Source organism: Pempheris klunzingeri, chromosome 8 (assembly GCF_042242105.1).
Source record: "Pempheris klunzingeri isolate RE-2024b chromosome 8, fPemKlu1.hap1, whole genome shotgun sequence".
NCBI lineage: Eukaryota > Metazoa > Chordata > Actinopteri > Acropomatiformes > Pempheridae > Pempheris > Pempheris klunzingeri.
This window is the reverse complement of record NC_092019.1, coordinates 1,408,974-1,421,246: the sequence shown is the minus strand read 5'-3', so window position 1 is coordinate 1,421,246 and position 12,273 is coordinate 1,408,974. Positions and strand designations below refer to the sequence as shown.

General features: G+C 41.7%; 1 protein-coding gene across 1 annotated transcript in view; it reads left to right on the top strand.

Annotated features, from left to right (window-relative positions):
- The window catches only part of LOC139205734 (CREB-regulated transcription coactivator 2), a 45,009-nt gene extending 37,493 nt beyond the window's left edge, over positions 1 to 7,516 (top strand). The window contains exons 12-16 of the mRNA XM_070836029.1: positions 421 to 726; positions 877 to 1,080; positions 5,172 to 5,243; positions 5,514 to 5,721; positions 6,509 to 7,516. Coding sequence (XP_070692130.1) covers positions 421 to 726; positions 877 to 1,080; positions 5,172 to 5,243; positions 5,514 to 5,721; positions 6,509 to 6,699 — 981 coding nt within the window. The 3' untranslated portion in view covers positions 6,700 to 7,516. The remainder of the gene's footprint in view (positions 1 to 420; positions 727 to 876; positions 1,081 to 5,171; positions 5,244 to 5,513; positions 5,722 to 6,508) is intronic.
- Positions 7,517 to 12,273: the final 4,757 nt, after the last annotated feature.

Sequence of the window (12,273 nt, the reverse complement as noted above, 5' to 3'; positions counted from 1 at the left end):
TGTGTGTGTACACACTACTCACAAAAAGTTCGGGATATTCGACTTTCAGGTGAAATATATGGAAAATGTATGTGAACAGCATGATGAGGAGGACTGTTTAAATACCAATTCTACCTGAAGCAGGAAATGTATTGGTGGATTCAGGGATCAAACCTGCTGTGAATGTTGCTGTGAAGCTTCTCGTTAGAGAACAGCAGCTGGTGCAGAAAGTACTGAGACACTGAACAGTTGGACATTCAAGAGTTTAGAGAAGGTCACATTAAGTTCACCTGGAAAGGTGAGAAAGCATTTTAGGTTCATCCTGAGACTTCACCTGAGCGCTGAACATCCCTGACTCTTAGTGAGGAGTGTAGATATATATATTCGAGTTGAAATCTCCCTAAATGTGTGAAGCCCACTGTCCACCCCCCTCTGCTGCAGGGCGTCCCACTGGACACCAGCAAACTGCCTCTGGACCAGAGGCTTCCCCCGTACCCCCTCAGCCAGTCCCACCAGCACCAGCCAACCTCCCACCAGCCTCTCCCCGGCCAGCAGCCGCCTCCGCTGGGCCAGCACCACCACCAGCAGCTGCACCGCCTCCAGCAGCCGCGGCCCAACGCTCAGCAGCAGCAGCAGCAGCAGCAGCAGCAGCAGCAGCAGCAGCAGCAGCAGCAGCAGCAGCAGCAGCTCCACCTGCAGAATCTACGCAACACACACAACCAGCACATGCAGCAGCACTTTGGAACGGTAAGACGCTGGGTCAAATGAAAGGAGATGAGATTTGTCTCATCTCATTACACGGATTAGATAAAGATAGATGCATTTGTTCAACATACAATACATACGCTCACCTGTGCAGTTCAGCTTACGCGGTGATTATGATGTGTTTCTCTGCAGCAGCAGCAGCAGCAGAGGCTGATGGGGCAGCAGGCGAACACGCAGCTGATAAAGAACGAGAGGGCGGTGGATCAGTGCGTCCAGAGCTCCGCTCAGTGTCAGCTCAAGCAGGAGACGGAGCAGCAGCAGGCGGAGCAGCAGAGAGTCGGCGGCCTCCCCCAGCTGCAACAGATCAGCCACAACCTGGCCACAGACCTGTACAACGTAAGGCCCCGAAACACTGTGCCGCTCAGGTGTACCAGGTGGGACGTCCGAGCTCCACAGAAAACAATAAGAAACAGCCCCGCTAGTGCCCCCCAGAGGCCCCAGTGTTCGTTACAGCTGCAATATACAGGAGTTGGACAGAACAAACAACATGGTGATGATGATCTATTGTTAGTGTTGGTTTGTCCTCAGGGTGGCGCTAGAGGAAAGGTCACATTGTCTGTAATATCTAAATCATTGATCCTCTGAGAACCAGGAAGATTTCATGGCAATCTGCATGTTAGGATTTCAAAAGTTTGTGCGTTCAAGGGAGGATTTTCACCTGATGGTGACGTAGTACAGGGTGACACGGGGCATGGAATTCCTGGAAAGTCATGGAATTTAGAAAAACCTGCTCCAGACGGGGAAAATTAGGGAATTTGATAAATTATTGGCTCAAGACTTCAAATCAGAAACATTCGTGCGTCTTATTCATAAGAAAATTTTAGTATTGTATGTGTGTAATATTCTTCTTCAGGTTGTTTATGATCTTTATTGTCATTGTACTTAGGTACAGTTAGAGTTTGTGTGGCTTCTATCACAAAATAGAACAAACAAAACACATAAATGTAAGTTTAACAGTGAAGGCAGCACCAGAAAAAACAGCATTAGTAGCAGCATAATCAATAGTTAAATTAGATACACATATTTACAAATGTGCAGTGGTAGAAAAGATTAACAGATAGATTAACTAAGAGAACTAACAGGTGAAAAACGTGAACATGGGATTGGCAGACGTTGCATTTCTTTCGATATATTTGTCATTTTACAAAACGGATAAATATCTCCGGTTTTACACGGTCTATCAACGTCAAACAAAAACTGGGAGAGAGTTTCAAATCTGCACTTTCGAGTGAAGTTGACAGCAGGTGGCTCCAGGTGACGTAGTGTTTTTGTTACGGCACTTTGAAAACGTCACGTGACCTGATCACGTCGGCGTGATGGCGGCATCTTTAAATCTAAATCTAAAGTATCTTTAAAGTGATGTCATTTTGCTTCCGTAGCTGACGAACGTCACAAAGCCCATTCGTATAAACCCGCACAGTCCGAGGGACTCAACGTGTCCAACTGGGCAAAACTTCCATATCAGATTTATAATTTTGGCTCCCTGACGGCACTCATCTCCTGTCAACATCACGGGAAAGAAAAAAACATGTGGAAGCCGGAGGCTGTTTTGTGTCCTTTTGTTTGTTGTTCAGAAAATGGCGCTGTAAACTGTAAATCAACCATTTAGCGAATTAGAGTGAGGCATGCTTTCTGTTTTTGGATGACTGTTGGGGAACACTGAGAGCTCAGCAAGCACTGATTACTGGTAAACTCATAAAACCACTCATCGAGGACAAAGACGTAAAGATGATCTTAAATCGTCTAAAACACTCGTCTGACTGACTGTTTGATTCAACATGAACCTTTAATCTGTTTTGGTTTCTTGTGAAAACACTGCGTCATTTACTCTATATTTAGTCAGCGGAAATGTCTGATTGGATTAGCTGATTGAATCATTTTTTATTATTTTGGCCATGCTCGGCGTCATCGCTCCGCCTGTACAAACAAGTTCAGTTGTGTAACATCGTCAGTGGTCATATCTGGTTTACTGCTGATGTGTTGGTGGTTTATTTCTGTCCAAAAGCAGAGATGTTATTGTAGATGTCGTAGCAGGACAAATTCTGGTCAAATATAATAAGAATGAAGGCTTAAAAACAATTGATAGGCAGGCTATATAAATAATGACATCATCTGCAAAGCGTGTAAGTTTACGATGTATTTTTATTGAAGAGATTGGTATTTTATTCTAAATAAAATTGTTAATTGAACTTGTGGCGAATGCAAAACGAGTGGCTGAGACGCTAAATGTGTCTCTGAACTGGCCGCACCTGTATGGCAAGCAGAGAGGGTCAAATTCTGTCACTTTTTATGCTCTAATTGCTAAAAAAAAAAAAAACAACACAGTAAAATGCAGCGTTGAGATCATCAGGACAGTTTCATTGATCGTAGTGGAGGCGTGTTGATTGTAGTTCATATATTAAGTAAAATAAAACAAAACCAACAAATACGCCTATCTGGAATACTTTAATTTTGATTAAACTCAAATATAGTAGAATATAATAAGATAAAATCTAAAAGAAAACGAATGAAAATATAATCTGCTGCTGGCTCCTCATTTCACTCCTTTTTTTAATTATTTCTTAAACAAGAATAAGTAATAAAATACAAAATAATGCTCAAAATATTCATATAAATCCCCACAGTTCATAATCAGCACGTTAATGATTAATACTTCAGTGTAAATCTGCTTCATCACATGTTTTGGACACAAATATTTGAAATAAAATGGAACTTAACAAGCAAACCATCACTAAAAAATTATCCCATCGCTTCATATTTTTAGACACGTAATAATAGTAGAAATCACAATAAGTCATTATGACTGGAGAGTTTTAAAGGTTTTGGCAGATGTTCCTGGTTAAAATGTAATTACAGGATAACAGAAACCTTGTGTCACATACGTTTAGACTAATTATGTGTTTTTGGGTGCTAATTTAGCTTATTCTTCTCTTAGAGTCTGAATTTCAACAAAAAAACAACAACAAAATGTTCTCATTCATATTAAAGGCTCCAGTTTGAGAAAACCTTTATTAGCAGGTACACATTTTACAGCTGAGCTCATGTCTCAGGATCAGAGGTGTCATGTTCACTGCGGGTGACGTAACGCTCAGGTGAAATGAAAGGGAAACAGCACCTGACGCTATTTCTGGACGTCTGCTGAGTAGAAATCATTGTGGCCGCCGAGAGGCTCCGATATCTGATCAGTCATTCAGCACACATGCGGGAGTCACCGCGAAGCGTCCGGCCTTCTAATGTTGCAACCTCGGGGATTTACCTGGAATTAAACACATGTAAACACAGAGATTAGACCGCTGTGAAAGCCTCTTCAGACAGCACGGTGATTTAAGAGGACCCTTAAACTGCTTAAGAGCGTCAGCCTTTAATCTTTTGTCGGTGCTGATTCTGAACTGTTTTGACAGAAAAGGTTCAGCTGAGGGCCAACACTCAATACGAGGCAATTTGATGGAATCTATTTACCAGGTTTGCTTTTAGAAGATGCAGCCTGTTTGTTTGTAACTCTCCCCATTAATCCTCCCAAAACAGTTACTGGTACAAAAACGTTTGGAACTGGTTCAGTAGATCACCTCCACTGGCAGAAAGGGCAACTAACGAGCTACAATGGCTGTAATGCTAAAAAAGCTTGTTTGATCCACTGACAGGCTCAGAGTGTTATTCTAAGTGTGTGACAGCATTATGGAAAGGATCCCTACAGAGAGAGACCTGGAAGATCCTTTTGGTTTAACCACAAACAGCACACACACCAGACTACATTCACTAAAACAGGGATTTTACTCAGGGGTTGCTGGTCTACTGCTGCCTCAATGGATGACTTTATTTGTGTTCTTGTGCAACTTTGGTGTATTAAAGGTTTAGTTTGAATCTAACGTAATGTTTGTGTAACACATAATAACACAAACAAAATAACTGATGGAGGCAGCAGCAGACCAGCAGCTCCTGTGTCCTGTGAGGGAAAAATTACTGTTTTTATGAATGGAGTCTGGTGTGTGTGCTGTTTGTGGTTAAACCAAAAGGATCTTCCAGGTCTCTCTCTGTAGGGATCCTTTCCATGATGCTGTCACACACTCACTACTGGACCTATTCCAACACTTTTTGTACCCACCAGTCATTTAGACACCAAGATATGTAAAAATAACCCCAAGTTTAATCCTTTTAATACGAAAAGCCACTCATAGAAGCCATTGGCCATTAAAAAGGCCACTGAAAACACGACAAGAAAAGCCTGCACACTATATAACTCTCTTCAAAATAAAATAAATAATAATAAAAAACTGAATAATTACAAAATAAAAACTAATGCAGTCAAGAAAAGTGGAAGCAGAATAGAGAGAATTGGAGGAAAAAGTGTATAATGAAGTCAAAGTTTAGGTTTTAGCATCATTTAGTGATTCTGTGTGTAATCCAGACTTGTTTTTGATCTTTTCCAGGACGCCCTGTTCAACTCTCTACTGGACGACCCCTACCTGAGCCTCCAGCTCACAGGCAAATCCAACCAGCAGGTAACAGAGCGCTTCATCCTTCATCTGTCAGAGTAATGAAGGCGAAGCGGCCAGAAAATGAGATGCAGGATTGTCGCTGAAACTTAAAATTGTAGAAATGAGTTCCTTCATGTGAATAATAATCGGACATTAAACGTGTGACTGAACCCGAGACCCGAACCCGAAACAAGTGTTTTGTCTCGTAAACTGAAAGAGAATCAAAGGTTGGTGCTCCAAATGTTCCCATAAATGGGTTTGGATCTATGATTTTGACCAGAACATGTGCTTCAGTTCACAGCGGACAACCAGGGCGACTGTCTGTCTCTGAACCACAGCGGGGGGCTGAGCTGCGGGAGCGCCGACAAGAACCAGTACCCGTCCAACACCCAGGGGCACCTGGACCTGCAGGAGCCCGGGGACCAGCAGCTCCTCAACAACCAGAACCAGAACTACAGCGGCGGGGAGGGACGACACAACGTGCCCAACATCATCCTCACCGGTGGGTGTTAATGGATGCCGTAGCAGTGCCAGTATGATATCTGAGCGTCACTACCCATACCAAATTAAATACTTTTTTCAAAACTCTATTTTATTGTGTTGCTTTGGTGTTTTCAAGGGTTATTTCAGGTCCAAACTAACCGTTTAAAACACCAAAAGTAAGAGAAGCAAACTACCCAATTAACTAACTAATTAACCACAAACATCCGTTCTCTTCAAACACACCAGACTACATTCACAAAAACAGGGATTTCACACAGGAGATGCTGGTCTTCTGTTGCCTCGGTCAGTTAGTGTTTGTCTTGTTGTGTGTTACAGAAATATTGTGATGGATCCAAACTAAACCTTTAAAATACCAAAGTCACACAATAACTCAAACAAACTAACTGCCTGAGGCAGCAGCAGACCAACATCTCCTGTGTTAAATCGCTGTTTTTGTGAATGTAGTCTGGTGTGTGTGCAGAGAGCGACATAACGCTGTCTGGCTGTTTTTCGCTGTTTAATATCAAAATAAATTGAATATTTTTTGCATTTTTAACTGTTTATTAGACAAAACAAGCAACTGTCAGACCTCACTTTGGCTGCTTGGACCTTTTTTAATACATTCTTATAACATGCGCTTTATTTATTATTGTGTTTTCTGTCTGTATGTATGTTAATGCTTCACTTCCTCTGTGAAACACATCTCCTAACTTACTTATACATGTGGAATGATGATTAAAAAATGCTTCACATTAGGTTTCAGCCATGTTTGCTCAGTCTAACGTGTCCGCCCTCCCTCCCCACAGGCGACTCGCCACCGGGTCTGTCTAAGGAGATCGCCAGCGCTCTGTCTCACGTCCCCGGCTTTGAGATGGATCCCTTCTCCCTGGACGACCCGCTCCGGATGGACCCCCTGGCTCTGGACATGCTGGACGGCGACCTGATGCTGGCCGACCCGGCCGTGGAGGACTCCTTCCGATCCGACCGGCTGAAGTGACCCTGCGCCCCACTTCTTCGCTCCAGGAGCTCGGTGGGAATCGGCGAAGAGACGGCCGCTCGGACGGAGGTGCAGAGGGCCGAGGACCGACGGCCGCTCCGCCGCCCACTCACCACTCCCCCAGCAGGACGGTCTGAAGAGCGAGGTTTGGAAGTTACTTAGGAGTCTCCAAGAGTCTTTTTGGCGGCGATGAAGGACTTGAGATTTCTGTGGGAATCGACTGAAGGAGGGGGAGTTTTTTTCCGTCGAAGGCACTTAACTGAAAACGCTCTCGCAATGCTTGAAGTCAAGAAAAACCAAGACGCTTCTCTTTTTAGGCATTAGCTTGTACGAGTCCTATCTGCATGTTAACGAAAAGTGCACTCGCCTAGATGCAAACACGCAGGAATCAACCGCTCACGTGACGTTTGTCGGCTTTATGTAAGAAACCGTCTGTAAAAACCAGCAACGCTCAGAAGATCTGGAAAAAGCATCGTGCCTCCCCTGACTGAGCTCTCTGACCGTTCCACCCCGGCGGCCATGTTGGCCCTCACTCCACAGGAAAGACGGCGTGCGATCGGTTTGGACTGTGCTACCCCCAAAAACTGTCGTCAGGTTAGGAAATAACCACCAATCAGAGGCCAGCGATGTTTGGCTTCCTCTGCTTCATCAGCCACTTTGACAGGAACTTAGCCATGACTTAGAGGTCCATATATATTTTTTAAAAAGAATAGAATTTTGCTGCTCCGACGGCCACAGATGTCATTTTAACAGCCTGAAACAGGTTGTGAGATCCTCAGCGGCATAAATCATAACATGCTGCTGCTTTAAGTCCCAATAATCCTAATGTCCAGTGACAGCAGCTTTAAAAAGTCACTCTGTCATCACACAGGACGCTTTCCTCAGAGCGCTTCTTATCTTCCGTTGAGGAGATGAACGGCTAAAAACTTTTTTCACACCCGTGGAGTCGCGATAATATTTACAAATATGCATTTTCCAGTTCTTATGCGCAAACATTGAGGCTTTAAAACTGGACTCACTTGCAGATTTAGTCCTCAGCAGCAAGCAGAGACGTCCCGGAGTCACTGCTTTTGGTTTTTATTTCCCTTTCAGCACAGTTTAGGTGATTTTGGTGTTTAAAAACTCTGCATTAAAGAGTTTGGTCTGGACCTGCTCTTTATGGAAAGAGTCTTGAGATAACGCTGGTATGAAATGAAGATTAACTGATTGATTGATTGAAAAAAAAAGACGTGTCGCTGCAGTTAAAACCAAACTGACTGTGGTTGAATAGCTGGTCAGCTGTCAGTGGTTCCCATCCTGGAGGTCACGACCCCTTCAAAGTAAATTTAAAGTGATTATGAGGTGATGAACAAGATGTCAAAGTTTAAAACTTCTCTCACATCTTTGCTGATTTCTCTTCAAATACAGTTTTACCTCCTCAGGTCTCTAATTTTTTAACAATGACTGTATTTTAATGTGACACTTATAAGAGAAATGCTTTCCAACCAAGACTGACTAATTTTTCAGATTTTTCTCTGATTTCTTTTTTGGTTTCTTTGCTGTGAAATAATAGATAATTAGTTTATCCCTTAAAAAAAAAACACTAACTCAAGTTTTTAATGCAGACAGACGTTTTCCTTATTTTAAGGAGGCGCAATACAAACAGGTTGTGAATCACTGACGCACACGACTTTAAAAAAAAAACCCTAAATAAAACAGGATTTTCAACCAGAATCACCGAAGCTGATTTCACCGTTTTTGGGTTATTAGTTATGGAAGGCCATTGGAGCAAATATCGTTTTAGAAATGTTGTGTTTGCACGACGTTAAAAAGCTCATTAACACGTTGGGTTTGATTGTGTGAACGCTGTCATCTCTGTTTGCACGTTAACTGCAGCAAAAATCAAAGTTTAGGTGCATTTCTGAAGTCAAAGTCGTACACGTTCATGAGATGTGTTGCTACGACGATGCAGGACAAGAACTCAACGACGTTCTCATTTACATGCTCGTTATTTGCTCAAATGGCCTTTCGTAGTTCCAGGTGAAGGAAATGTCATGCATGAAGTGAAAGACGGGTCGTGCTTTGACGTGTCTGGCGTGTTAAAGCGCCAACATGTGGCGAAGAAAGTCCGTTTGTTGTTGCACATCAACATGACCAACATGAAACTCGACATTTCTGAGATGTCACGCGCTCAAATGTAACACAGTTATGGAAGAACATTTGGCTAATAATGAGGAAACAAGCGTCCTACAGTTAACTCTTTTTAGTTTCTACGTTTCTACTGCCAGCTGGACGAGTGTCGGGAAAACTTCGTCGTGCAGAGTTTGTCGGGTTTTTGTCGGAAACATGCCGCTGACGTTAGAAAGGGAAGCTCACGTTTAAGCGACAGAGACTCTCACGACTACATTTACGTGCACACTGATGAAAAATGACAATACTCCGAATCTGTTGCGGCTCACGTGAGCAGCGCTTGGATGTTATTCCACATTAGGCAGCGCTACTATCTGAGTGGAGTGTTTTCCTGTAGAGAAAGGGGACTAGTTGTTAGGGACTAACCCTAACCCTATTAATTAATACAAGTGGGAATGTTAGTGGAATATTCATCTTTGGGAATAAGGGAGAACAGAAGGCGCTGTGCATGTTAATGTAGTCGCTGTTTTTGGCTCCAGGTCGCGCTTCGGCTTTCCCAATATTCCCCAGTTCGAGTCGAACACGTGCAGCCCGACACGCAGCGCCATGTTTCCGGTTCGGCTCGTTTCAGCCTCGTGTGCCTCCCGACCGTCCGACCGTTAAGAGTTTAGTCTCGTCCACGTTCCCGCTAACAGAGAACAGTTTATTAGCACTTCGCTAAACAGAAGAGGAACGCGCTGAAGACGCATCGTAGTCACGAAAGGTTTGGCTGCATTTCTAATAGAAGAATTAAGCATTTGGATGAAAGTGATGATGCAGGACATCTGCGTCTTTCTCCCACTGAAGTGTTTGTACGACGCCCTTCAGGCTTCAGCTTTACCGCCCTTTCTGCTCAGGTTTTTAAAGGGCAGTTCCACCATATGTTTGGCTGCTGTTGCTGTTTCCCCCAAAATCACAAAGGCCCCAAACCCTGATAACTTCTATGCATAAGCAGGTCTGGAGCTGCAACCAACTGACTGTTTTTATTACCCATTTATCCGCCAGCCATTCCCTCCAGTATTAATCATTTGGTCTAAAAACTAGAGGAAAATGTCCGTGTTGGTTTTCCAGAGTGCAGGTTGACGTCTCCAGAAGGTTTACTGGGATGGAAACAGAACACCGTCACCTTTGAGGAGCTCAGATTGAAAAATATTTAGCATGTTTGACTGAAAAAGAGCTGAAACGATCCGTCGATTATCGGAACAGTTGCAGATTAAATCTAATTCGGATACTCATGATAATTATTTCTTGGTTTTAGGACTTTATAATCTCAGAGAATATTCTTTTGGGCTTTTTTCCTCATAAATTTGTGAGTTTTTGTTTTGTTTTTAGAATTAATACCATTAATTAATTAATTAATTGATTAATTGATTAACACCAAAACATTTCTCGGCTTCTCATTTGTGATGATTTTCTGATGATTTAAACGTTTGAAGACGTCATCTCGGGCTCAAGGAGATTTTATTTTAACTATACTTGCAGCGTAGGTGCAGTGATGTCACAGCACCCTGGAGTACACCTGTGCGCCAGGTGAGAGGTCAAACCACTGGAGGTGAGACGGTCACCTCCTAACTTCCTCTTGTCAGCCTTGAAGTAAAACGCTGCGAGCTTTGCCGCGTCACAGCCCGAATGCAGTTTTTTTTTTTTTTTGGCGGGATTTGCCCTTTAACCCCCAGTCACTGTGATTGACAGCCCTTAGCCCCGCCCCCCCTCTGCCTGCACTTGCTGCACCTGTGCTTCAGCCCCGCCGAGGGTCGGAGCACGGCCACATGTTTTTATTATCGTTATTAATATTATTCTGACTATAAAGACGATTTATTTTTTAATCCAAAGTGGACTAAATCTGTTTGTACATAATTTCTCAGATAAAAAAATAAAGTAAAGTAAATAAAATATATTTAAGACGAGAAGAAGAAGGAAAAAACTAACAAACAGCGTTTGAAGTCAGTCGCACAAAGTCGGAGAGTTTTTGAACAACAGCTTGTGAAACATGAAATTAGGTGTGTGTGTGTGTGTGTGTGTGTGTGTGTGTGTGTGTGTGTGTGTGTGTGTGTGTGTGTGTGTGTGTGTGTGTGTGTGTGTGTGTGTGTGTGTGTGTGTGTGTGTGTGTGTTATCCACACACACACGTCACAAGTACAGTTGTCATCTGTCTGCTGTCAGTCATCCCCTCAAACCTTTTAAAAATATATATTTATATATAGATTGTTTTTAACAAATGGAGCTGAGGGGAGCAAATACTCAGATTAAACTCTAAACTGGGATTAAAATTTCCGAGATTAAAGTAATAAATTTACTAGAAACAAAAACTTGAATATTCTTCGAGATCGTAAAGTGAAAAATAAATTTTCATTAAGAGATTTAAGTCGTGAACTGACTGAAAAATGTCTTATTTTAATGAATTTAATAGATATTTTATTTTTTCCTCTTTAATCTCAGAGAATATTTGAGTCTTTATTTTGTAGATTTGCTTTTTTTTTTCTTTCTGTAAATTTAAAAACTTAAATCTCACAGAATTAGATTTATTTTCTTTATATTTCCTACAAATGTTTGACTTTATAATCTCAGAGAAAACATTTGTAAGTTTGTAAATTCATCTCTCCAGAATATTGATATAGTTTTTCCCCAGTTTCACCCTCCGACTCCATTTCTCTTTCTTTACCTACAGAGACTCATGCAGTCACCACAAGGTTTATTTGGTCTGATTTTTGAAAAGAAAACAGTCTGCTGATAAAGAACAAATCCAGACATCGTTGATATTCCTCATAAATATAAAAACACAAACTAGATAAAACAGCAGCCTGCCATCCCTTTAATTTTAGATTTAACATTTAAATCATCCAAATCCTATTTTTAGATATATTAAATCACTTCTTTTGTTACTGCAGCGTTTCCCGTTAAGTAGCTCGATAGAAGAGCTTAAAATTCTGTTTCTTTGGTTAAACATTAATATAAAAATTAACATTATCTAAAAGTTAATGATCATCAGGAGATTATTTGTCCCAACTTTATTTATTAGTTACATTTTTAGATTAGATTTATTGTATTTATTTCAGTCATTTAAACAGCTGTCTTACTGCTTAATGAAAAGTAGAAAAATAAATAAAAAGCAGGTTATTTTTATTTTTAATTTGACATACAAAATATTCCAGTTTCCACTTTTTCTACTTCTATTGATTTACATAGAGAAAATGGACATTTTTAACCTGACAAATGCTCCACAGATATATTATTAGATATGTTATTGATTGCACAAATATGCAGTTCCAGGATCAGAGGTCGTGATGCCGGTTTGGAAAGTTATGGAGGTCGGTTTGAGTTTCCAGGTCTAAAGTGGCCGAGCGGATTCAGGGAGGCGGCTTTGTGAAGGAAGCCCGCGAGAATTTAGTGTTTTTTGAATGGAGTTTGGTTGGCGAATGCAAATAACA